This window comes from Myotis yumanensis, unplaced genomic scaffold (genome assembly GCF_028538775.1).
Source record: "Myotis yumanensis isolate MYYU_CA2020_CCGP unplaced genomic scaffold, mMyoYum1.0.hap1 SCAF_10, whole genome shotgun sequence".
In the NCBI taxonomy this organism is placed as follows: domain Eukaryota; kingdom Metazoa; phylum Chordata; class Mammalia; order Chiroptera; family Vespertilionidae; genus Myotis; species Myotis yumanensis.
Genome location: NW_027223761.1, coordinates 54,333,476 through 54,361,298, shown reverse-complemented (window position 1 = coordinate 54,361,298; position 27,823 = coordinate 54,333,476). Strand labels below are relative to the sequence as shown.

At 34.2% G+C, this 27,823-nt stretch overlaps 1 protein-coding gene across 12 annotated transcripts in view; it reads left to right on the top strand.

Moving 5' to 3' along the window:
• The window catches only part of PICALM (phosphatidylinositol binding clathrin assembly protein), a 106,460-nt gene that overhangs the window by 42,965 nt on the left and 35,672 nt on the right, over positions 1–27,823 (top strand). For all 12 annotated transcript variants that reach the window (XM_070425800.1, XM_070425801.1, XM_070425799.1 and 9 more), the window contains exons 4-12: positions 385–487; positions 7,373–7,466; positions 11,290–11,401; positions 12,580–12,686; positions 15,063–15,104; positions 18,117–18,202; positions 20,732–20,855; positions 21,125–21,261; positions 23,241–23,344. In XM_070425800.1, the coding sequence (XP_070281901.1) occupies positions 385–487; positions 7,373–7,466; positions 11,290–11,401; positions 12,580–12,686; positions 15,063–15,104; positions 18,117–18,202; positions 20,732–20,855; positions 21,125–21,261; positions 23,241–23,344 (909 nt within the window). The remainder of the gene's footprint in view (positions 1–384; positions 488–7,372; positions 7,467–11,289; positions 11,402–12,579; positions 12,687–15,062; positions 15,105–18,116; positions 18,203–20,731; positions 20,856–21,124; positions 21,262–23,240; positions 23,345–27,823) is intronic.

Genomic DNA, 27,823 nt, shown 5'->3' with positions numbered 1-27,823 from the left:
GTATGAAAATTATAAAAGTGCTTAATGATTTGATGTGTGGGGTTGTGATTCCATGTGGTATTAAATTTGAGTTATGAGGTTGTCAAGTAGTGTAGAACGTATTTTTCTAATTCCTAATAAGTAAAAGATAGGAATGATGATCAGAAGCACAATTATTTCAGTGAAATTCTATGGGGGAAGGTTCAAAGCCACATATGACATACCTGACTTAAAAATGTTAAGTCGTTAAGATTTTAATGTGATATTTTTCATTAGTCATTACATTTACATCACAAAATTGAGTTGGAATATCAAGACATGGCCATTGGATGAAATGAGTTTGTTTCTTAAGCAAATTTGGATTTTAATAATTTATGAAAACGCTTTTTATTTTTTTATTTACAGGATATGACATGTCTACATTTATTAGGCGGTATAGTAGATATCTAAATGAAAAAGCAGTTTCATACAGACAAGTTGCATTTGATTTCACAAAAGTGAAAAGAGGGTGAGTTAAGCTTCATTTCTTTTCTTTTTCTTGACATCCAATAGATTTGAATATTTATAAATGTAAATCATAAAAAATATTAGACTATGAATTATGGAATATCAGGCCAGTTGAAAAAATTTGAACTTTAGATTTCCTTGAAAATGTACAACAGATACTTTTTGCACTAGGAGTTTTAAATTTAATAACAGCTTTATTGAGATAGGATTTACATAACATAAAATGTGCTGTATTTAGGATTTTAAATTCAGTGGTGTTTAGTATATTTACAAAGTTGTCCAACATCATTACTATCAAATCCGAAAACATAACATTTTTAAATTATTTTTATTTTTTAATTACAGTTGACATACAATATTATGTTAGTTTCAGGTGTACAACCCAGTGATTAGCCATTTCTATAACTTACAAAGTGATCACCCTGATACAACTACTTTATGTTCCCTATGCTATACCTTACATCACCATAGCTATTCTCTTAACTACCAGTTTGTACTTCTAAATCCCTTCATCTTTTTCACTCACCCACCCCTCCCAACACCCCTCTAATCAGGCAATCATTAAAATGTTCTCTGTATCTATGAATCTATTTCTGTTCTGCTTATTCATTTATTTTTAGAATTTTTTTTAGATTTCACATATAAGTGAAATTATCTGGCATTTGTCTTTCTCTAATTTATTTCACTAAGCACAATACCCTCAAGGTACATCCATGTTGTTTCAGATGGCAAGAGTTCATTCCTTTTTTTTTTTTGGCTGAATCATATTTCATTGTATATATGCACCACTACTTTATCCATACATACATTTGTTGATGGACTCTTAAGTTGCTTCCATATTTTGGGTATTGTCAGTAAAGTTGTAATGAACAAATTGGATGCATATGTCTTTTTGATTTAGTGTTTTGGATTTCTTCAGAAAAATACCCAGAAGTGGAATTCCTGAGCCCTTCTTTGTCTCTTACAGCCTTTGTTTTAAAGTCTTATTTTGTCTGATACAAGTATTACTATCTCAGCTCTTTTTATTCCATTTTTACGAAATATCTTTTTCCATCCCTTTACTTTCAGTCTGTATACCTTTCTGTCTGAAGTGAGTCTCTTGTACACAGTATGTGTAAGGGTCTTGTTTTCTTATCTCTTCAGCCACCGTATGTCTTTTGATTGGAGCATTTAAAGTAATTGTTGATAGATATGTAGTTATTGCCATTTTATTATTCATATTTTTAATCTTTTTCTTTAAAGAAGTCCCTTTAACATATCTTGTATTGCTTGTTTGATGGCGATGAACTCTGTTAGCTCTTTCTTGTCAGGGAAGCTCTTTTATCTGACCTTCAATTCTAAATGATAGCCATGCTGGATAGAGTAATCTTGGTTGTGGGTCCTTGGTTTTCATCACTGAATATTTTTTGCCTGCAAAGTTTCTGTTGTGAAATCAGCTGACAGTCTGATTGGCACTTCCTTTTAGGTAACTAGCTGCTTTTCTCTTGTTGCTTTTAAGATTCTATCCTTGTCTTTAACATTTTGCATTTTAAGTATGATGTGTCTTGGTGTGGGCCTCTTTGGGTTCCATCTTGTGCGGTACTCTTATCAGCTTCCTGAACTTGTGTTGAGCTTCCTTGGACTTGTGTGTCTTTTTCCTTTACTAGGAAAGTTTTCAGTCATTATTTCTTCAAATAGATTCTTAATCCCTTGCTCTTTCTCTTCTCTTCCTGGTACATCTATGATGCAACTGTTACACTTGATATTGTCCCATAGGTTCATTAAAAATCCTCATTTTAGAAAAATTCTTTTTTGTTTTTGCTGCTCTGATTGGGTGGTTTTTCTACCTTGACTTCCAAATTACTGATTTGATTCTGTGCTTCATCTAATCTGGTGTTGATTCCTTCTAGTGTATTTTTCATTTCAGTTATTGTATTTTCATTTCTGACTGGTTCTTTTTTATGGTTCCTGTGTCTTTTTTTTTTTCCTGCTGGAATCATGTAATATGTGGCTTTTTGTGTCAGGCTTCTTTGACTTAGCCTAATGTATTCAACTTTTAGCATCCTTGTTTTAGGATGGATCAGTACTTATTTTTATGGCTCAATCATATTCTGTTGTATGGATTATACTACATTTTGTTTTCATCAGCTGATGGACGTTTGAATGGTTTCTACTTTTTGGCTGTTAGGATTAGTGCTATGAGCATTGGTGAAAAAGTTTTTGTGTGGAATCTTTTCAGTTCTCTTGGGTATGTAATCTAGGAGTGGAATTGCTGGGTTATATGGTAACTCTTACGTTTAGCTTCTTGAGGAACTGCCAAACTGTTTCATTTTGTTTTTAAAGCAATGGAACTGTTTTATGTTCCTACCAGCAATATATGTGGATTCAATTTCCACACATTCTTGTCAATACTTGTTATTTTTTTATTATTATTATAGTCATCCTAGTGGGTATAAAGTAGTATATCATTATGATTTTTTTGGTTCGAATTTCCCTGATGGTTAATAATGTTAAGTGCCTTTTTATGTCCTTATTGACCATTTGTATATCTTTGGAAAAATGTCTGTTCAAGTCCTTTGCTTGTATTTTAATTAGGTTTTATATAAAGGAGTTTAGCATCTGTGGATTTCGGTATTCATGGTGGGGATGTGTGTCCTAGAGCCAGTCCCCACTAGTACTGAAGTACAAGTTATGTTCCCTAACCCCCCTGCATTGTTCAAGGCCAACTGTACTCCTTTTATAAAGCCCTTTTTTGTTATTCTGACAAATTCTTAGTTCTTTTTCAAGAATTCGCTCTGACATTTCTTTGAGGAAGCCTTATTTCTGTTGTTAAATTTTATATGACATGCTCACACCCATGAGAGTATAGTTGTGCCATATTCATATATTTAGGACTTTCCAGAGTGCTGAAACAGTGCAGCGGTTCTCAACCTGTGGGTCGCAACCCCTTTGGGGGTCGAACGACCCTTTCACAGCGGTCGCCTAAGACCATCGGAAAACACATATATAATTACATATTGTTTTTGTGATTGATCACTCTTCTTTAATTATGTTCAATTTGTAACAATGAAGTTGGGGGTCACCACAACATGAGGAACTGTATTAAAGGGTCGCGGCATTAGGAAGGTTGAGAACCACTGACATAGTGGATGTTTAATAGTTTTCGAAAAGATGACTAGATGAGTTTGTAAACAGTACATTAAATGGTTCAATGAAAAATAGACACCCCCCCAAAAAAAAATAGATCCAGTAAATTGCCCATAGATTTGTCTTTTTAGTTGGTTAAACATTGGACTCTTCATTTTTATTTGTTTGTTTAACATTCTATTTGGTAGTATTATGTTGAATTATCTTGAATTCTAAATTAGTACAGTTCAAAGTAACAAGACATTGTGTAAATTAATCAAGATATTGTATGTGAATAAGGACATGGATAATTAGCCTTTAACCCATTGCTGTTATATTAGGGAAGCAAGTATCTGAATTTAATTATAATCTATTTAAAAAGTCATAAGAACCTGTGCTCTGCATGGAGTATGAATTGTCATACATTTGATTAGAATCATGTTCAAGCATTTGGGATTGTGAATTATTTGTGTTTTTTGAAGTCTGATGTAATCATGTAAATAATTGTTAAGATTCTTCTTAATTAAAAAATTTAAAGTTCTCTGGGAAGAAATTATGTGGAGGCTAGTGAGAGAGGGAGGAATCAGAAATATCCCCACAGTTTCTGGTGTAAGTCACAGGGTACATGGCACTATTTACAGGGAAGATTTTGGGGAGTGGTGTAAGGTAGGGTGTAGTGCTAAAAAGTAAGGATTTAGTTTTGGAAATACTAGTTTTGAGTGATTTGTACAAGTTGAGATATCAAGTAAGCAGTTAATATACTAACTTGGAACTTGAGAGTTCTAGTCTGGGAATATAAATATGTCAATGGCATTTTGCTTGGGAAGGACAGCTCACCTGGGGCATAAATTCAGAATGAGAGAAGAAGGTCCAGAAAACCTTGAGATATTCAACTATTTTAGAGGGTGGATAAAAGATGAGGAGCCAACAAAAGAGATTGGAAAGTGATCCTGAGGTAGGAAGAAAACAAAGAGGGAATTGTATAAGAGATGCTGAGAGAGTAGAATATTACAAGAATGAAGAAAACTTGAATGATGCTGAGAAGTCTAGTCAGATAATGTTAGGTAAGTACCCATTGGAGAAGCAACATGGAATACCTAGATGACCTAAACTAGAGAAATTGAACTGGACGGTAGGAATGGGGCTCATAATGCAATGAATTGAATAATGAACAAAATGTGAGGAAGTGGCCACTCTTTTGAGAAGTATGCTTGACTCTGCAAGGGAATAATACGGGATTAGTGGTGGTGGTGGTGTATGTGTGTCTGTTTAAAGAATGGTGATTCTAGAAACTTTGCTTGCATGTTCATGGGAATGATCTAGTATAAAAGAAAAGATTAATAAGCTGCATTGTCCAATATGCTAGCTACTTGCCACATGTGGCTATTTAAATTTAAACTGATTAAAATAAAATCAAATTTAAAAAATCATTTCCCTTGTTGCATCAGCTACATTACAGATGCTAAGTAGCCACTTATGGCTAGTGACTACCATATTGAATGATGCAGATACAGAACATTTCCATCACTGCATATAGTTCTGTTGGACAGTCAGTGCTGTGTTAGAGAAGAAGACAACTAAAGGATGTGACAGAGTGGGATCCAGAGGACCTGTGTGAATGGTGTTTACATTTGCTAGAAAGAAATACTTTTGCTACTATAATAGGAATAGACCAGATAGATGGAGTTTTGGTGGCGAGATGACCAGCCAATCTCTCTTTATCATTTTCTATTTCTGAATTTTATATTTTGAGAGTTAAATGCTGAGAGTTTGTGTGTTGGGTGTGGGATACAAGGAAGGGAGTGGTGGGAGAAGGAAGTTTGAAGTATAAGTACTGAGGAGAGGAATTTAAGAGAAGGCTAAGAGAATTACTGGCAATGCTGAGTCCTCATTTGAAGTTGATTATGAATTTGTTATAGTTTTATCAGTTTGCTCAGTTTTGTGGTCTTCTTTACCAGGACTCAGCTGCATCTTACTGTCATGGATGAGGTAAATGTTGGCTCACCCAGGATTGTGAATTTGTCAGGTGACTGCAAAGGAAGAAGAGAGTACAGAGGAATTAATAGTAATCTTTGGAATTCTAAACTAGTTGAAGGAAGTAAAAATATGGGAACAATGTGGATAGTGGGTTTGGTACGTTGAATTATGATGAAGTCAAATAGCTTTTGCCATGGGGGATAATTGACCAAGGTTGCTAGAAGGTTCAAAGGTTATTGTTATAGGATATGGTATCTGAATTTTGTTTCTGTTTTTTTCATTTGGTGGTGGGGGGATGGTTGATGTGGCTTTTGGGACAGTAAACTCAGGATCTGACCATGGGAATAAGAACTGCTATTAAGGCACTTTGAGTTCAAGATGTTGGATTTGTTATCCATGTAGATGTTGAAGTTAAGAAAAACTGAGGCAGAGTTTAAGTTTCTTGTGATGGAGGGGAAGTGACCAGAAGTAAAAAGTGACCTCAGCAAGGAGAGAGAGGGAGAACGAAAAAGGGACCAAGTAATGACTTATAAAATGAGTGTATGATGACAATAAAAAAAGGATTACAATGAGGGAATGGTGTCCTATTCCAAACTCCAGCAGCTAGTACCAATCCATGTAGTTTAGTATTTGAGAGGTTACCTAGCCTTATTGGGGAGAGTTGTTGGGCTAAAGCTAGTCCGTAGCTGCCTACCCAAGGCAGTCCAGTGTTGTGTAGCACAAAGCACTATTGTTGCTTTTCTGGCTTCTGGGGTTGTGATTGAAGAGAGTAACTCAGGGTTGGAGCAGCTGGTTGTAGTATGGTTTATTTGTAAATTAGAGAAAGCTTGCGCACTTTTTGAAAGTGCCTTGTTACTCTGCCAAAAGGTTACAAAAAGCACTGTTTTGAAGTCTAATATAGCGGGGTTTATATAATGACCCTACCACTGTTTAGTTCTCTGACCGTACGTAGACTGTCATATAACCCCACAACCTAAAATTTCACCACCTGTAAAATGGGGCAGGCCATCTACAGGATTTTTGTGAGGATTTGGAATACATAGCAAGTTCTTAATGTGGAGCCTGATACATAATAAGCACTTAGTATTAGTGATATATCTTAGCCTCAGTACTTTTTATCTAGTGTTTTTGGTACTAGTTTTGTAAAATTCTAGTTTATTTGGTACTGCTAATATTTCTCTTATGTTTAGAAATATCTAAAGAAATATTCAAAGGAATATTTTTGGAATTACTTAAAAAATATTTTATTAAAAACATTCCTCTTATTATTCACTTATTTAATGATCAGATTAGAATGACTTGGTAAAATTGTCTTATTTTATAATAAAATGATTTTAGTTATAATTTTCTGTATAACAACATTTGGTATTTGAGTAATGAATAAAATAGACTTGAGTTTAAGTGCTAGCTCCATTAAGTCCTGACTATTAAGTGATTTGAGGCAATTATTTTATTCGTAACTTAAAAAAAAAAAGTAAAATTGCTATTTACTGGTATACACATGAGTGATGTGAGGATCAGATGATTTCCTCATGTAAAAAGTAAATTATATAAACCTGGTTGTATGATGTAAACTTTGATTTTTATTCACTTATTTTACTTTTTTTTTTTTTTTAGTTTTAAATGAGCATCTTGACAGACATATTTTCTGTTTTTGTTTTTTCTCTATGATTTATGCTTGAGATTTCAGGCTCAGTAATGACTTTAAAAATATGTGATGTTTTATAGCAACTTGTTCTCTGCTTAGAGAACCATATGGGAGTTTGAAATGTAGGTTTAATAAACTCAGTTGTTTCTTTTTTAGGGCTGATGGAGTTATGAGGACAATGAACACAGAAAAACTCCTAAAAACTGTACCTATTATTCAAAATCAAATGGATGCCCTTCTCGATTTTAATGTAAGTTGATTGCACACATCTTTTGTAACTTAAGATTTTAAAAATGTTATAATTGGTTGAGGTTTTTATTTTCACAGACTCTGATTTTTCATACTAATACCCTGTTTGGCTAAGTGTTTTCTATAAATGTGGGCTCAAATCAGATTACTTTCCATTTTTAAAAATATATATATATTATTGATTTTTTTACAGAGAGGAAGGGAGAGGGATAGAGATACATTGATCAGCTGCCTCCTGCACACCCCCTACTGGGGATGTGCCTGCAACCAAGGTACATGCCCTTGACTGGAATCAACCTAGGACCCGTCAGTCCGTAGGCTGACGCTCTATCCACTGAGCCAAACCGGTTAGGGCTTGCTTTCCACTTTTATAATTGTTTTAGATTTACCCTGATTTCGTGGGTAGTGCTTCTCTAGCTCTAGAATTAGAGGTATACAGTCATTCTTCTGTATCCATAGGGGATTGATTCAAGGACCATCTGTGGATACAAAATTCACAGATGCTCAAGTCCCTTATATAAAACTAGAGGCCTGGTACATGAATTCGTGCACAGGTAGGGTCTCTTGGCCTGGTTGGTGATCGGGGCTGATCCGAGCTGTCTTGCCCATTCCCATTTGGGGCCGATGGGGGCTGGCCGGCCGGGGAGGGACTGCAGGAGGGTTCCAGGGCGTGTCCAGCCCTCCCAGTCCTGATCTGCCAGACCCCAGCAGCAAGCTAACCTACCTGTCAGAGCCTCTGCCCCCTGGTGGTCAGTGCACATCATAGCGACTGGTCAAGCGGTCGACTGATCAATCAGACACTTAGCATATTATGCTTTTATTATATAGGATAGCTTAGAATTTGCATATAATCTATGCACATCCTCCCATAAACTTTAAATAATCTCTAGATTACTTATAATGCTGCATAAATAGTTGTTATACTCTATTGTTTAGAAAATGACAAGAAAATAAGTCTACATGTTTAGTAGAGATGCAACCGTTGTAGGTTTTAACTAGTACATGTCAGCAACAATGTAACTTTCCCTCCTAAATGTTTTCTATACATGGGTTCTTGTATATGAAGCACTTACTGTACAAGCTAAAGAAAGTGATGGAGAGGTTAAGGGGTTGATCTGAAAATCTGCTTTCTTTTGATAATGGTTTTTAGAGATTTAAAAAAAATGTATGGCAATTTTCTTTAGGAATAGTCAACTTAGTATTTCACTTTTGTAGAACTCAAAGCATTCAATTATTAAGAAATAAAAGAAAGTTCAAATAAACTTATAACAGCCTGTTTTGTAGAGATTGCCCAAGGATATTGTGTTCTTTGGAATTTTTGTTTTAACTACCATCACTTGAACCAAGTTTCCAACTTTGTGTGTAATATGTTAAATATTAGTATTTTCAAGTCTTTTCTTTGAGGGGAAGGCATCTATTTTAAGACATTTTATTTTAGATCTTGTAAGTGCAAGTTAGTGAATGGATCCGTAGCAATTTCATGCTGAAATTTGATTTTTTCCTTTAATTCTTGCTGTTGATAGTCTTTAAGTTGCTTGAGGGCAGGCACTAAGTCTACTTTTTCTCTACTGTGTCCCCATTATCAGAGGTGTGTGACACATAGATACTGTTCAATAAATGTTCAGTAAATGAATCCTGTAAGTGCTTCATAGTCTAGAATGGGTTATCAGACCATGACCTGCTGCCTTTTTTTGTACAGCTTGTGAGCTAAGAATGATTTTTACATGTTTAATAAGTGGTTGAAAATAATATTTAAAAAATAGTATTTTGACAGATGAAAATTATGAAATTTAATATTGTTTACAATAATAATATTAGAACACAGCCAGGCTCACTGATTACATAGTGTATGTGGCTGTTCTCACGATGTAATAACAGAGTTGAATAGCTGTGATAGAGACTATATAGCCTTCAGAGTCTAAAATACAAACAGGCCCTTACAAAAAAAGTTTTCTAACCCCTAGACTAGAAAGACACAAGAGAGTGATGTAATTGCTGAATGATATTTTGGGTTTGATAGTGAAGAGGGTCCAACCGTGTAATTTGTTTTTACTTTATAAAATTACTCTCTTCAGTGTTTGTATTGTACTTCATTGTATGTAACAATTTACCTGTTATGCCTATTGGGAGGGGAGGATACAGAGAAGAGAGGGGATACTAATTTTGTGTGTGTGTGTGTTAGATAATGTGTGTATCTACACATTTTTAAACCTATTTTGTAGGGTTAATGCCTAAGAAAAGAATTTGTTTCAAAGGACATAAACATTTATACTTTTAAACTATTGCCAATTTACACCCTGAAAGGGTTGAGCCATTCACATGTCAACAGGTGCCTGTTTTTCTTAATTTTTATCCAATAATACCTTGGTCTTGATTATTTTGATACCTGCTGGTCTGGTGCTCAAAAAAAGGATAGTTTCTTATTTTATTATTATATCTTATTATTTTTATTATTATATCTTAATTTATCTGGTAAGCAAAGGTGAGCTTCTTTTCACATATTACTGGTCATATGAATTATCTGTTACTTGCTTTATTATTAGGATTCTCTCTCCATAATAGAAATCAGCCTTGTTAGATATTCTGCACATAGTTAGCAATTGGTTGCTTACTATTTAACTTTGTGCTTATGCTTTTATATACCTACCTAACAAATTAATTTTCATGTACTACATATCCTTGTTATCTACAAAAGAGCTTAAAAGTTAATTTGACTTATCCTTTTGATTCATTCCTTGAGATAAAAATAAAATTATTTTTTGTATTCTTGATAGATAAATAAGTGATTTTTTTGTTGTTGCAGCATAATTCAATAACAATAAATATTGGTTATTCATGTGTAAGGTACTGCACTAGGCTCTTGATACTCAGCATATCATATAATTCTCCCAGTAACCAAATTCTCCCAATAACCAGATGAGATAAAATTAATATTATCATAACTATTTTGAAGATCAGTTCGTCTGTAATATTAAGAAAAGGTATATCTATCTCTATATATAAAACCCTAAGCGACTGACTATTCGATCAGTCGCTATGACATGCACTAACCAGCAGGGGGCAGACGCTCACTGCAGGAGCTGCCCCATGGTGGTCAGGGCACTCCCATAGTGGGAGTGCTGCTCAGCTGACGGGCACCAGGCACCGGGCTCACAGCTGGAGAGCACAGCAGGACTGGGATGCGCCGGAGTGGTGCAGTGCCTAGCCCAAGCCCCTGTGGGGATCGGGTTGAAACCAGCAGTCTGACATCTCCTGAGGGGGTCCCGGATTGCAAGAGGGCGCAGGCCAGGCTGAGGGACCCCACCCATGCACGAACCCGTGGACCGGGCCTCTAGTATATTTAAAAGTATCTTCTACCTAGTTTATTTAGCTCAGTGCCTTGGTGATTGTAGTAACCATTTAATAAATAAATACCTTTTGGTTTAAAAATATTCAGTAAGTCCTTCATGACTCAAAGTGAACATCTAGAAAAGGGCTTTATTTTGCGAGTAGAAGTATTTAATGTAGAAATCAACTTATACTAAAAGACTTCTGAGATATAGCCCATGAATTTCAAGAGTTAAAGGGTACTTTTGTTCTCAACTGTTTATTTCAAAATTAAATTTAATGTTGTAGGATGTTTGTTTGCTTGTGACTTTTACAAACATCTAAACTCTTTGATTAAGATTTTTGCACTCTTTGGCTGTAACTCTAATTGCAAGAAATAGATGTCTTTTTCTTTAATACATCTAAATATATGAATTCACTGTATTTTAATTTGAAGGAAGTCATTGTTATTTAAAACATAAGATTAGCTAATTTTTTTTTTCTAATTTTCCCCCCAGGTTAATAGTAATGAACTTACAAATGGAGTAATAAATGCTGCCTTCATGCTCTTGTTCAAAGATGCCATTAGACTGTTTGCAGCATACAATGAAGGAATTATTAACCTATTGGGTAAATATTGCTGTAGCTTAATGACATTTTATTTCTTATCTTGTGCCATCTGGGTAACTAATATTGTCTGAGTTGTTCCTTAAGGTTGAATAAATATTTATTGAGATATATTCATTTGTTGTAACAATTTATTTGGGCAGAAATTTTATACCTGTTACATATGCTAAGTTATTAAATATACCTTTACAACTAAAATGTTTAGCTAAATGAACTTTATATTTTTTAGATATATCTGTGTTTTCTTCTATCAGTTTTATAATTTGTAGAAATATAAAAATTCCTTTAAAATTAACTTGGAATTTTCTGTCCAGGAAAAATCTTATTTCTTCATAATTTACTCCATAATGAACTTTAACTATAAAATTGATATTTTTTCTAAACTTAATTTTAAAATGGATAATTATTTTAAATGCAGTAAACATTTTTTTTAAGGATGAGGTGTTTTGAGGCATTTTAGGACTATAGGGTGCTTTATTGTGTATTTGGTATATGGTTGATCCTTGAACAGCACAGATATTTTTTTCAACAAATATAGTTAATATATTTTTCTTATTATTTTCTCTCTTTTTTTGTTCTTTTGTTGTTGTTAATCCTTACATGAGGATAGTTTTTTCCATTGAGAGAGTCGCAGTGGGGGGGGCGGGGAGAGAGGAGGAGAGAGAGAGAAACATCCATGTGAAGCTGGTTGCCTCCTACATGTGCCCTGACTCAGGGCTGGGAGCGAACCTGAGACCGACCTTTCAGTGCTCGGGACGATGCTCTTACCACTGAGTAACACCGTTTAGGGCTCTTATGATTTTCTTTTCTCTAGCTTACTATAGTATATAACATATGTAACATACAAAATATATGTTAATTGACTGTTTGTTATTCTTAAGGCTTACCAGTCTATTAGTAGGTAAAATTTTGGGATGTCAAAATTTATATGCAGATTTTCAATTGCATGGGAATTGGTGCTCCTACCCCCCCCCCCCCCCCCCCTTTACATTGTTCAGGAGTTAACTGTATATGGAATGCAGTTATTTTGCCTAGAAACGCTCTGTTTCTCCCAGTGGGATTTGGATTTGGTTTTCAAAGAGTGCCAAACTACAAATATCATATATCAAATGTGTCCACATTTCTTTTTGAGTGTTATAATTTTATGTGAGTAAAAGTATTTTTATATCTTCTTTTGGCAGAAAAATATTTTGATATGAAAAAGAACCAGTGCAAAGAAGGTCTTGACATCTATAAGAAGTTCCTGACCAGGATGACAAGAATCTCAGAGTTTCTCAAAGTTGCAGAGGTAAAACTGTCTTTAAGTGACTATATTTCTTAACCTGCTTTTTTGTCTATAAGTGTATATTTAATTCAATACTGAACAGTGACAGGTAATTTAAAATCCTATATAATAAAAGGGTAATATGCAAACTGACCCTAACAGCAGAACGACTGGGAATGACTGGTTACTATGACACACACTGACCACCAGGGGGCAGACGCTCAATGCAGGAACTGCTCCCTGGTGGTCAGTGCGCTCCCACATGGAGGAGCTCTGCTCAGCCACAAGCCAGGCTGATGGCTGCCAGTACAGCGGTGGTGGTGGGAGCCTTTCCCGCCTCCTCAGCAGCCCTAAGGATGTCCGACTGCAGCGTAGGCCTGCTCCCCGCTGGCAAGTAGACATCGCCTGAGGGCTCCCGGGCTGCCAGAGGGATGTCTGACTGCCAGCTTAGGCCCAATCTCCCCGGGGAGCAGGCCTAAGCCAGCAGGTGGTCATCCCCCAAGGGGTCCCAGGCTGCAAGAGAGCACAGGCCAGGCTGAGGAACCCCCCCACCCCGAGTGCACAAATTTTTGTGCACTGGGCCTGTAGTTTATTTATAAATTAGGTAGGTGGCACACAGTAGTGTCAGCGATTTTTATAGTTGGAATTAGTCATGTATTTTAGAAGATTTATTGTTTTAAATATGGTAAAGACTATTCAATGATAGTGCTAAAGTCTCTTCAGTGAGACTTGTAACTGGAGCCACATTGTTCAAAATGTTTTGTTCCCCTGCAGAAGTGAATTTGGTATATTTATTGTTTTTCAGTGATTATAAAAACCATGAGTATGGGTAATAGAATAATCTAATTTTGCAAATCTATTTAAGAAATAATTTTCTGAAATTGTCACAAAAAAGTTGTGGTAATGCTTACAGGCATTATCTTGCTTGTACAGAGTCAGGTCTTAAAGTGCTTTTGTTTGTTTTTCTTTACCCTCTTTCTACCTATCACCACCAGAGATGTCTTACTAGGATAATTCTGGAAGATGGCTAGGCTATAGTTCTATCAAAGTAGTTAAACTGGAACTAGCAAGTTGGTGATTTTAGCTCTATTTACCATAGTGATTTTATTCTGTAGCAGATGAATATAATAGGATGGTGAGACCTTTGAAAAAAAATATGCTTGTGGTGTTAATCAGCTATTTTATAAAGTCTACTGCAGTTTATTTTGAATTTAAAGTATTTTTCAGAGAAATTAATGTTTTTTCCCCCATTTTTGTAGGGCCAGTCACATTCAAAGCAGAAGATAAAAGTTTGTGCTATGATTCCAGTAAATTCTTTAAATACATTTTAATTTGTTAACTTTCCCTTTTGGCCTGTTATATCCTTTGCATTTGATAGTTATAATTATTGACTTAAGTTTTAAGTCCTTGTTTACCTCTGGATCTGCTGGTCTTACTTTGAGATGGAATAGACCATCTGTTCCATATGATCTGAGAAATAAGAAAATTCTCCTGCCCTAAAATACTTTTTCATGATGCTGTCTTTGGGATTGTAATTTCATTATGAGATCTTAGTTCTTGGAGTAAAAAGGCACAAGTAACATTTTTAAATGTGTTTGAAAGGGACATATGTATTAGTTATTGATTAGCTATTAAGATCTCAGTTTGAATTATTTTATCAACTTTTCTACTGATGTCATTCTGGGGCTGGCCCTTGAGAAGAGAGAATGATTAGAAAATGAAACATAACCCCAGGGAGGGAAAGAGTTTTTTAATTTGGGTACTAGAATAATAAATAGGAATCGTTTTTATCTTCTTTTGCTGGAATTTGTCTAGTGCTTGAACATCATGAAAGCCTGTTTGGAGTTGCATTGTGAAAATAATTATATCCTGGTTAGATACCAGTTTGCATTTGTATAAAACTGGCCTACTTGAGTGAACATAGGTTTTAAAAAATTGTTATCTATGGTGATTGCCTGGGAAAGCATATTTTACAGAGGAAGACAAAGTTATTGGCATCAGGTTTTGTTTTTTTTTTTAACTCTTTTCATGCCGCAGGAAACTTGTTTGTAGTCAGCCTTCATTCTTGCCATGAGTTTTTATCATATAGCACCAGGAAGTGATGGATTTTTCAGATTATGACAAGGTACAGGTGCTTAGAAGATACGGAGATGGTAATTTAATAGTCTTATTGAATTTCCAAAAACTGTGGTTTTCCTCCTGTTACAACTTTAGAGCCATCAAATAACATCTAAGTCCCTGGAAATACTGAATGATATATTTGGAGATTAAATATTTTTCTGAAGTCTGTTTAAAATAGTGTTCACAGAACTAGTCATAAATGTCATTTTCTAGTTGTTATTTATATAACATCTTTATTATAATTTTATCTATTAAATATAATGTTGCTTCTTCTTACAGCAAGTTGGAATTGACAGAGGTGATATACCAGATCTTTCACAGGTAAGTATATTTTTATATCATTTCACTGTCTGCTATGTATTGTTAGGTAGGTGTGAAAGGCACCAAATGAATAATATTCAGCTCATGCTAACAAGGAAATCAGTGTGATTTTTCTTGACAGACATTAATATTTTGATGTATTGATGATAATTGTTCTAGCATGATCATATAGGATGATCTGTTCACCTCTTATATTGGTGGAGCTAGCCACTACTATATCATTCTTTTAGTTTATTCTTTTTAATCTCTCTTTCCTGTCATCATCAAAAGGAAGAATTGAACTTAGAGAATGGTATTTCTAAAACAAAATGTGCACTATTGATAGAGAATATTTTTCCCCAGTTTGATACAAGACACCCAGTTTGAGTTTTCAAAGGATGTTTTCTTTGCCCCACTTGAAGGTAGATAATTATTTTATGCAGGATTTATGTTTCCTGTTTTAAACCTTCTGCTTTGGCTATTTGACTCAGGTAGGAGTATTAAATAGAGATAAACCTCAAAACATGATTTGGAAGAAGAGAGCAGGCTTTGATAATCTGTTTGAGTCCTGGCTATGCCCCTAGCTTGCCTGTGATTTGAGGAAGTTACTCTCTTTGCTTCAGTTTCATCATCTCTAAAATGGAGATATTGTAATACCCACTTCATAAGGTAGTTGGGGCGATTAAATGAGTTAATACCTAAGCACAGCATTAAGCACTCATTGTTAGCTATTACATTGATTTTATCATCATAAAAAAATATTTTAGGGCCTGGCCAGTGTGGTTCAGTGGTTGAGCATTGACCTATGAACCAGGAGGTAACCAGGATGTTTGATTCCTGGTCAGGGCATATGTCCAGGGTTCAGGCTCGATCCCCTGTAGAGGTAGCATGCGGGAGGCAACTGATCTATGATTCTCTCTCATCATTGATGTTTCTCTCTCTCCCTCACCATTCCTCCCTCTGAAATCAATAAATATATATATTTTTAATTACAGGAAAGAAACTTTAAACCTGCTTTTATCTTTTTTCTGACTTTCACTGTTTTTGTTTGTTTGCTTTTACTGAATATTAGGAATGAAAGTACCTGGCATAAACTATCCTTGTAACATTTGTATCACCTCTCTCCTTAAGAGACTCTTTTATCTCATTTTAAATTGCTCTGGGACATCTTTTAAATAAAGGTCTTTTTGTATTTCTCTGTACCGAACTTGTTCTGTTTCATCCCTTTGATTTCCAGGCCAAGAGTACATAATAGATCTAGTTATGGGTTATATGTAAATAAAACACTCTGCATTTGAGATAAATTGACCTTATTAAGATTGAGTACATTATTTACTAAGATGTGAGAAAAATCATTGCTAGAACAATCTATATATATATATAAAAGTCTAATATGCTAAGTGTCCTTCCACCCATCCGACTGGTCACTATGATGTGCACTGATCACCAGAGGGCAGACGCTCAATGCAGGAGCTGCTGTGACGCACACTGGCCATTTATAGAGAAATGCCAGCTATTGTTAGATCCCTGTAATCCAGAAACTCTTCCTCAGTATTTGGGGTAATTAAATGCCACTGATACATTTGCTTCACTTAGTAATAGTTTTTTCTCAGATCATTGAAAAGTTGCCCTTTTGAAAGTGATTAACTCTTTATATTAAGTTGAGATTTGCCATAGAGCCTGAGAGTTTAAAAGCTAGTCTTTTAAAAAAAAAATTGAGGTAAATATCGATATCAATGAAGTTTGATAACTACAAACATTTGATAAAAATAAATTCTTGTGTGCCTTTCCAGTCACTCTCTGGTTCTCTCCATGCAAACCACTGTTTAGATTTCTAATAATGTAATTTTATCAAACTTGAATTTAATATAAATGGAATCATGCAAGTATTTATTCCTGTGTCTGGCTTCTTTTGTTCATCATTGTGTTTTGAGATCTGTCCATGTCATTGAAAGTACCATTAAATTATTCTTTATTGCTGCATATTTACCACAATTTTGTTTATGCATTTTCCAAATGATGAACTTTTGGATTATTTACAGTTTTTTACTATTTATAAATAATGCTACTTAAATCATTCTTGAACAAGTCTTTTCTTGAGGAGACACACTTTTGTATCTATTTTGGGTGAATAATTAGGAATGGAATTGGGTAATTAAGGTAGATGTATATTTGACTTTATAAAAAACATCCAGATCATTTTTCAAGGTGGATGTACTTCTACCAACATTATATGGGAGATGCACCAACATTTGATATTGCTAGTCCATTTAACTTCAGGCATTCTAGTTGGTAAGAAGTTGTATTTCATTGTGATCTTAATTTTTATTTCTTTGATGTTAGTCTTCAGTTTCATTTATCAATAATTATTCAAAAATTAATCAGAAAGTACTTATTAAGTACCAGGAACATGCTCAACAGTATGTCTAGCTTTTAGGAGTATGGTTCTCTTTTAATAAGTTAAATATTTTAAAAAGTTAAGGATCCTCTTAAATGTTTACATAATCTTAGTTTTCATATTTTTTATTATGTTTATTAATACCCCTTACTAGGTCATTCTTATCTATAATAATAAAAGTGTAATATGCTAATTAGACCGGATGTCCTTCCAGATGACTGGGTCTGCAAGGGAAGCCCGGTGTCGGGTGCCAGAGGGAAGCCAGTGTCGGCAGCCGGGGGAAGGAAGGCCTACTCTTGTACAATTTTTGTGCATCGGGCCTCTAGTCTATATTAATAAAAGCGTAATATGCTAATTGGACCAGACAGGCGAACAACCGTCTGGACAACCTTCCCGACTGAAGCCAGGGATGCGAGGGCCAAGGCAAGCCGCCGCAGCTGTGAGGGCCGAGCCCCTTGCATGAATTTTGTGCATCGGGCCTCCAGTATAATAATAATAATAGTGTCATTCTTAGGTAGCTAAAATTCCATTGTTAATTAGTTCATTATTTTTCTTTCCCTCCTATGTCAGATGATACTTGATTTATTTTGATCAATGGCCTGATTATCATGAAAGTCTTATTTCTATAATTTCAGGCCCCTAGTAGTCTTCTGGATGCTTTGGAACAACATTTAGCTTCCTTGGAAGGAAAGAAAATCAAAGATTCTACAGCTGCAAGCAGGTACATTATTCTTCAGAGGGCAAAGAGCAGGAGTGATGTTTCTGAGAGTCGATGAATCCAGCTCAAATTCTAAGTTATTTAATGTCTCTGTATCTTGATTTAATAACTTATAAAATTGGTTTAACAGTAGTATCAGCCTCATAGAGTTGCTGTGAAGGGTTAAAATGGGTTAATACATGTAAATTCTTAGAATAGTTCCTTATCTTCAATAAATGTTAGCATCTGTTAAGGTGATGACAATGACTACTTGGTGTAGAATTGTGTTCATAGTGTGAAGAGTTCTCTTAAAGATGATAATGCATTGATTCGTATGATGTTTTATAATTATAAATTGCCTTTTTTATAAATTTGATTAAAACTCACAATAGCCCTGTGAACTATGCTAGTAGTAACTCTGGGCCTCAAACCTAGGATGTCTGACATCAGATTTTATCATCGCCAAACCGGTTTGGCTCAGTGGATAGAGCATCGGCCTGCGGACTGAAGGGTCCCAGGTTCGATTCCGGTCAAGGGCATGTACCTTGGTTGTGGGCACATCCCCAGTGGGAGGTGTGCAGGAGGCAGCTGGTCGATGTTTCTCTCTCATCGATGTTTCTAACTCTCTATGCCTCTCCCTTCCTTTCTGTAAAAAATCAATAAAATATATTTAAAAAAAAAAAAGATTTTATCATCTTTCTCTAATGTCAGTTCACAGGGTTAATTATTGACATACTATATTTTAATCAGTCTGTTAGGCTGATTTCCAAGACAAAGACCAATTAACTTAGGAAATTGAAAGTAACACAGACCATCTTACATCAGTCTTGTAACATGATTTCTGTGTTGGGTAGTGATTGAAGTAATGTTCATGTATTCTTACAAAGATTTCTTTTTAACAATACAAAAAAATGTTGTATGAAATGCAATGAGAACCTTCTTTTTAGACATTTTTTTATTTTTGTTTCAGAATTTGGTGTTTTTAACAACAAAACTTAAGTAATTTGTAAAGGAAAATATTGTTACTGAATTTTAATAGTTTTTAATTCTAAATATGTTCTCTGAATTTTCTAGTAGGCTTTTAGAAGTATAAGCCCAAATTATAAGGCCCAGAGATTTGAGAAAGTAATGAAAAATAAAGCCAAGGAGACTGAAAATTTGTTGGGTTTCTTGCCTTGTCTGGGTGGCTTAGTTGCTTGGAGAGTACACCAAAAAAGATTGTGGGTTTGATCCCTGGTCAGGACGTGTATGAGTGGCAACCAATTGATGTTTCTCTCTTACATTGATGTTTCTCTCTCTCTAATAAAATCAATAAAAACATATCTTCAGGGGAGGATTAAACAAATTTGTTGGGTTTCTTGCATTTCTGTGACAAGTATATTACTTGCTCCTTTATTAAATTAATTTTACATAAAATTTAAATATTTTTGCTACTTTTGTGCTTTAGAAATTAATGATGCTTGGTTTGGGATAAAATGAAAATGAATAAAGGTCATTAGAGAAGAGTAGTTCTTCAGGTTAGCATTCTTTGCCACATGGGTTTATTTTATCTAGAATTAACATTTGGGAATTTAATGTTGGGGTTTATGGTATTGGTAAGGTGTTGATATAAGGGAAAGGAAGCAGCTTACTGAGAATCTGCTAGTGAGAGATGATGCATTGTGCATGACTAATATGCTTGAAAAGGACATTCTAATTTAAAAGGGTAGCAGATAAAGTAGGTGCCAGATGGACCAGTGACTGGAATGAAATTGACCTTCCTTTGAGGTATCCGGTGGTCCTCTGGGAACTACATCTTTGGGTATTATAAAGGAAACATACCTAGACACATTATCACTGGTACTCATGTTTTACTGTACCTGTAGTAGCACTGCAAAAACCCAGGCTATAAATTATTGGAGTTATTTCCTGTGAGAAACTCAGTGTTTTTTATTCATCTGGGTTTTCTCGAGAGTATGTGAGCTCTTTCCTAATTGTATAGGTTCCCTTCCTTGGGGCTTGGAATACCATATTTTCATCAGTCTGCAATGTCTCACAGTTATTGAGACCCCTGTCCAAAATCCAATTCTTACTTTAAAAAGAGTGAATATGTGGCCCTAGCCAGTGTGGTCAGTGGTTAGAGCACCAGGTCATGCACCAAAGGATTGCAGGTTCTATTCCCAATCAATGGCTCATGCCTGGGTTGCAGGTTCCATCCCTGGCCGTGGTCGGAGCATGTGTGCCGGTCTCTCTCACATTGTTTCTCTATCTCTATCTCTGTCTCTTTCTCCTACCCTCCCTCTCACTCTCTCTAAAAATCAGTGGAAAAAATATCCTCTGGTGAGGATTAACAACAATAACAATAACAATAACAAAAAGTGTGAATGTGTGTGTAAATCATCTAATTGCTAATAATTCTCTAGGTTACTGGGTAGAATATTTCATATGAAGTACTGGTTTTGACTTCAGAAGTTCATAATTATAGTGCCTCTTGGTTGCCAGATCATTTTATAACCAGGTTGTAATGTGAAATGTTGGGCAGAAAGCCAAATTACCTTTGTCCAATTATTATAGGGCGACAACACTTTCCAACGCAGTCTCTTCCCTGGCAAGTACTGGCTTGTCTCTTACCAAAGTGGATGAAAGAGAAAAGCAGGCAGCATTAGAGGAAGAACAGGCTCGTTTAAAAGCTTTAAAGGTAAGTGTGTGCATTCTTTTTATTTGGAAAAACAAATACAGGTGTTCATAAAATAATTAGGATCTCTATAGAAACTAACAGTATTTAATGTATAGTTGTCCATATGAGGTAAAATTCAGTACTTAGTCTAATTTTTCGTCCTGAAATTGGATGACTAATAAATAGAATACCTTTCTGTTATCAGAACAAAATTAGAAAATACTTTTGTTTAGAGGACATACAAACAAATCTGCTTCTGGATTCCTTATGGTAGTTACCTTTCTCAACAGGAACAGCGCCTAAAAGAACTTGCAAAGAAACCTCATACCTCTTTAACAACTGCAGCCTCTCCTGTGTCCACCTCAGCAGGGGGTATAATGACTGTACCAGTCATTGACCTGTTTTCTACCCCTAGTTCTTCTAACAGGTAAGTGGAGAGGGTAAAGATTTCTATTGAATACTTAGGTTTAAAGACTTCTAATAGAAATTATGCAGAGCTTTTCAGGTTTAATTTATCATTTGTAATCATAAATTCATACAAAGGAGGTGCTGATAAGTGGTAGTACAGGTATAATAACTAAATATAAAGTGATAAGAGTTTGTATTTTGCCTATTTAGGAAATGCAAGATAGCTAAATTATAAATTTTTAATAATTGGAATAGAGTAGATTATCTCTTGGCAAACATGTCATTGTTTACAAACACATTTATGAGGTGTCTAATGGTTCAAGACCCCTTATAACTCTTGAAGGGTGTGTGTGTGTGTGTGTGTGTGTGTGTGTGTAAGTAAGAGAGAAAGAGAGAGATGTATTTCAAAATATCCTTTCATTGGGTATTAAATGTCTTTTTCATGTCCATTCCTTGGTGTTAAACTCAGTAATCTGGAGCATAGTAATAGTTTAGTTGCCTATTGAAGCCTACCAGATCAACATGAATAATCTTGTTACTTAATTTAAGCTACTTAATATTTCCAGGCAAATTAGAATAATTGGCTTTTTCAAATCTGTTCTGTCTTTTACTTCATAGTGGTTTAAAATAGAAGAGTGAAAGTCACATTGTGGTTTGAATCCTGGCTCTGTTATTTCTTAATCTTTTTTTTTTTAAACCTCAGTTTCCAAATAAGATAATGTATGGTTTGGTATAGGTCAGTTTCTTAATATTAAGTAAGCATCAGAATCACCTGGAGGATTAATTAAACCACAGATTTCTTAGTCTCACCCTGAGTTTCTGATTTGTTGGTGTCGGGTGAGGACCAAGAATTTTCATTTTCAACAGGTTCCCAGATTTAGCACATGTTTAGCTCCCTAAAGTCTCAGCTGTTTGGTGAATTTAGTTATGTGTTTTTCTTTCAGCTTTATTTTTTGTTTTGTTTTTGTATGCCGTTTTCCTTAGTTCCTAATAAAATGACATCAAACCCATTAAGTATTAAATTTTCCACTTGGGGACTTGAAAAGAAGTCTGTTTTAGGGGAAATGAATGGAAAAGAATGTTGAATGTTTGAGGATGAAAAATATTTTTTTCATCTAATTTGACTATGTTTTATTTCACTTAATTTACTCAGAGGTTTTCACCTTTTTTATAGTAATTGAGGGCAAATCTTACAGCCTATTACAGAATGCTTATTGTATATTCTAAATGTATTTGTACTTTTAAGTTACCAATGTATAAAACTATTTTTTATATCCAAAAGACATTTCTTTAAAACAGTTTTAAATGTAAGTTAAAAGTGATCTAAGCTGTGGTACACTTAATGCTTCAGTTCATGGAAATCCTAGGATTGTTTTTTGAGTTGTTATTCCTTAATTAATAAAAGTCTTGTGGTAAAAAATATATAAGTATTCCTCTCTGGAGTTGTGTAATGGGTGGCTCTGTTATAAGTTTATAGCATAGATGCATATATAATTTTTCCCTGAATTATTGACATGTTTGAAGTATGAAGCAGTAGAGGTGAGGTTAATAGATATTTTACTTTGTGTAGGCTTTTTGATATTGCAAATACAATTGAATTTTTTTAAAGATTAAAAGAAGAAAAAACAACTTTTAAAAAAATTAAAATTGCCATGATGTTTCATATTTTGAATCATGTCATTTAGGTTCATTTCAATAAGGAAATCAGTATTTTACTAGGGAAGTTATTGATCTTTTCCTGAAGGATTATTATTACTTGAATCCTATGCAAACTGAAGATATGGGTACTTGAATATTTTTCTAGGCCTTCTTAGAAATATGCTGTTGTGTGAGGGATGTGCCATTGTTATCTTACTGAAACTGTTCCTCCTTTTGAGATTTACATTATTGAGGCTTTCTCTCAGTTTTCTTTGTAATGTTCTTACTTACTTGGGAAAAGGAAGTGACTAATGTGGCAAAATTTACCTAATAAATAATCTTTTCAAAATATCTTCCTAGCTCATCAAAGCTACCAAATGATTTGCTTGATTTGCAACAGCCAACTTTTCACCCACCTGGACTTTCTATGTCAGCTTCTTCTCAGGTAGCAAGTACATGGGGAGGTAAGCATTAATGAACTCTACTTAATATATTGTACAGGCATCTTCCCTCCCTATCCCTATTTTGTGGTATTTTATTTATTTGCATAGTTTAGATTATACTTGACACATGAGAACTTAAAAAAATAAGAAAATGGCAATGAAGTCAATTTGCCCTTTGCAGACATGTTTTTTAATTATAAATGTAATTTTAGAATTCATGTTCAGTTAAATTATGAAATGAGGTTTAATGAAGATGAAGAGGAAGGACCAGGTGTATGTTTAAGTATAAAATTACTCTTTCGTTGTTGACTTTATACTCCATAATCAGAAAATGTGTAATAGTCATTTTACTTTTGGTATAGAAAAAAATTTACTTGAAGGGGGAAAAAACTCATCTTGTGCAAGTATATGATAAAGTTCAAATAAAATTCAGATGGTGTTATCAGGCAATGAATGAACTATGTTCTGACCAGGAATGTCATGACAAACTTTATATACTACTTGTATTTAAAATATTGATTTAATTCAGACCTATAAGATTTTGGTATTCAAAGATTTTCCTCCTAGTACGAACAGGAATGTTTTGCTACCTTGTAGTAGTTCTTTGATGACTATATCATGACCATGACTGTGGCATCTTTAAAGGAGTGAGCCTAGTCCATGTCAGATTTTAAGCAGTTTTGCTTAGACATTTAGTATACTTTCAAATCATTTCCTTTGGTAGGTTTTGATGCTTCTCTTTGTTAATATATGTGTAAGTATTATTTTACAAATACTCAAAAAATATTTGGGAAGGAAAGGAGATATTCTGAGAAAGGGCACTGTCTAGGGCAGCGGTCGCCAACCTTTTAGACCTCACGGACCACATTAGTGGACCACCAGTTGGCGACTGCTGGTCTAGGGAACTATGAAGAATGGCAAACTTACTTTAAAATTTATATGTGGCTCATATGTAAAATCTGAATTGATTGGCTCTCTCATATCAAAGATAAAGAACGTAGTGAGTTTTTATGACATGAATTAGACTTTTTTTCATCTTTATTTTAATAATTTGAGTTTTAAGAACTTTTATGCTTTGTGTTTTTTATAATTATTTCTTAAGGCTCCCTTTTGTATAATAGAATATAATCTATATGAAGGTAGATTTTCAAATATTTTTTTCAGTGCTATACCCCTAATATATGATTTATAATAGGTGCTTTATAAATATTTGTTGAATGGCATTTTCTTTATTTCTAGACTGGGTTATTTCTGGTTCAAAATATTGATCAGACAACAGGAGTAGTGAAACACTAAAACATTAAATTTTTAGACTCATTTTGTGGGCCATAACTTAATTAAAAAATAGTGGTTTCTGAAGGCAAGTTTTAAGTTAGCTAAATCTTGAGATCTAGGAGTAGTAGTTTCTAAAAATTATAAGCTAGTTTAAAGTCAATAAATATTTTAGATTTAGCTAAATGAACTGTAGACAGCTAATTCAGATTAAGAAAGGAGTTTCTTAAGATTCTAATTAGTCCTAGTTTTAGGATTTTTAATCTGCCAAAACTTATGTGCTTATGTTTTGCTCATTATAAATTGCTTTAGAAAAGGGTAGCAGAAATAGCATGGCTGTTTAAGCAATTTCAGCTTGCTTCCCGTTAAAAAAAAGAAAAAAAGAGAAGATTTTCTAAATTAAGGCTGAGAAGTTGTCTTTCTCAATAGGTGAAAAATTTTACAGAAGGCTAATGAAAATTAATATAACATTTTAAAAAAACTTAATTCAGAAATTATTTTGTCTGGACACCATATACAATTAATTCTAACAATGACAAGTTAAAGTGGGGTCCCTTGGCCTGGCCTGTGGGATCAGGCTGAAACCGGCTCTCTGACATCCCGAGGGGTCCCGGATTGCGAGAGGGCGCAGGTCAGGCCGAGGGACCCCATCAGTGTGCGATCAGGGCCAGGCGAGATGCGGGAGGTTGGCCAGCCGGGGAGGGACTGTAGGAGGGCTCCAGGGCGTGACCAGCCCTACCTCAGTCCTGATCAGCCAGATCCCAGCAGCAAGCTAATCTATCAGTCGGAGCGTCTGCCCCCGGTGGTCAGTGCACATCATAGGGACTGGTCAACTGTTTGACTGTCTGTCCCCTGGTAGTCAGTGCAGGTCATACATAGCAAGTGGTTGAGCGGCCTTAGCATATCATTAGCATATTGCACTTTGATTGGTTGAACGGACGACCAGACACTTAGCATATTAGGCTTTTATTATATAGGATATCCATAGCCATCTATTTGTGAATAGAATATGTTGAAATACATTTAATTATGTTTTTTTCTGTTTTTATTTTGCCCTATGTACTATTTCCATCATAATTTTCCCCATATTTTAACATTAGGTTTGCTGTGTACAAGTGAGACTGTTAAAAATGTTAAAAAATATATAAATTAAGTACAGTGGGAGCAAGTACAGAAGCAGAAAAGCTAATTATTACATATGAGGAAAAGATGGTGATCTTTACTATGAACTCAATTTAAGAAGACTTAAATCTTGTCTTGACTTTCATATAAAGATATTTGGCTTCTGAGTTGGTGATAATTTCAGAGTTTTTACTTCTGCATATTGGTAGTTTAATAAGAGTATTTTAAACAAAAATTTTGAATGCTTCCTGACTTAGAATATTGTTCATCTCCATGCCATTCAGATTACGATTTTTTACTTTATTATTAAAACTAAAGTTAGACTGAGATAAATTAATAAATAAATCATATATAAAAAGCTTTGATCATGATGATAAATCTTTAAAAGATTTTTGAAATTAACCATTGAACATTTGAAATATGTAACATTTTGCATTGTTTTGCTTTTATAGCATGTGACATAACAAAGATAGTTATTTTTGATTCTAAAATCTCATTCTATGCTTCTCTTTTCATTTGCTAAAAATGGATGTTAATAGATTTGGTATTTAATTTAGTTCTTATTCTTACCATAAACACCACAGACAAGATGTATATTCCCAATTACAGATAAGTTAGTGATACAGAGTTAAAGGGAAGTAAGGGTTCTATGCTTATGTGAAAGGCATTTAAGATTCCACTGAAAAGAGAGAGAACACAAGCTTTCCTGTTCCTCTCATTGCATTATTAATGAGCCTTTGATTTTTAAAGAAATGTTCTGGAGTCTAAACAAGCCCTTGGTATTGAATACTAATATCTGAGAAGATTTACGTTTTCATCACTAAGAAAACTTGAATTACAACAGAAAAAAATATACAATATTATCAACTCAGTACACTTTGTATGTTTTAAGCAAGATTTCTAAATTTACTTCAGGCAAAATTACCATTCTGAAGTTTAATTTGCTTTAAGTCCCAACTAGCATGAAACAACATCTTATGAAAAAAATTAAATTTTCTGTGTATAGAGAGTATTTAGAATCTCAAGACTGTAATATGACTGGACAGGTTCTATTTTAATCTTTTTTAGGGGGATTATTTTTCTATGACTCTAGTATAACAAAATTAAACTTCCAAATAAATAATGATTAAAAATAATGGAAAATTCATTTTTAAAATGTTTAAAGAACTTAGAGTAAAGTTGCCAGTCTAGTGAATAAAATTTAAGTTGGAAATTAGCTGGAACATGATTTTTTTGTTTTGTTTTAATGAATGTTTTTATTATTTGTATTATAGTGTCTGTTCATTCATTAACATCATATAGAGTACCTGTCGTGTTTTGTAAAGTAGATAAGAACTGGTTTTTCTAATTGTCTGGTTGACCTAAATACAGATGCACTTACACATATCTGCATATTCTTCTTGAGGATGTTTTGTATAATAGAAAATGATTGATATTATGTGCTTAGGCAAAACACTATCAATCAGTAGAATAGCAGATAACTAATAGTGACCTTTCCCGAACATGTTTTTTCTCATAAACCGGTAGATCTGTTCTAAAATTGTGTGTTCTTTTTTTGAATGACTTCTCTCATGGCTTTTTTTGCATAGAAATCTAGAGAGGTTCTTGTTGCTTATTGTCCAACAAAGTATAATGTACTATAAAAAGTGCATGTTTAAAAATAGCACAGTCAACTGAACCAATCAACTCTAAATTTAAATGGGCTTCTTACAAGGAGTTAGAGAAGTCATCATTACATTTTTATTTTAGTACAAAAAATACAACATATCTATTTTCTACCTTTTATTTCTGAATTATTTTTTCTGAATTTTTCCCCTCATTATTCCATATATCCTTTCTCTGCTACTGTAGATGCTGTTGATGATGCCATTCCAAACTTAATATGGGAAATATGTTAACATGATTCATCTGAGTTTGAATAGTACACCAGTGAATTTTGATACCTTTGTAAGGACTTGACTTTTGATTGTGAATTGATGTTCCATATTAATGCATAATTCCTAGAAAGGTCCTTAAATGATACAAAAATTTAATTTTTTTTAAAGATTTATGACATTTAAGCCAATGACTTCAACATTTTCTTTATATTTTTCTTTTGTAAACATT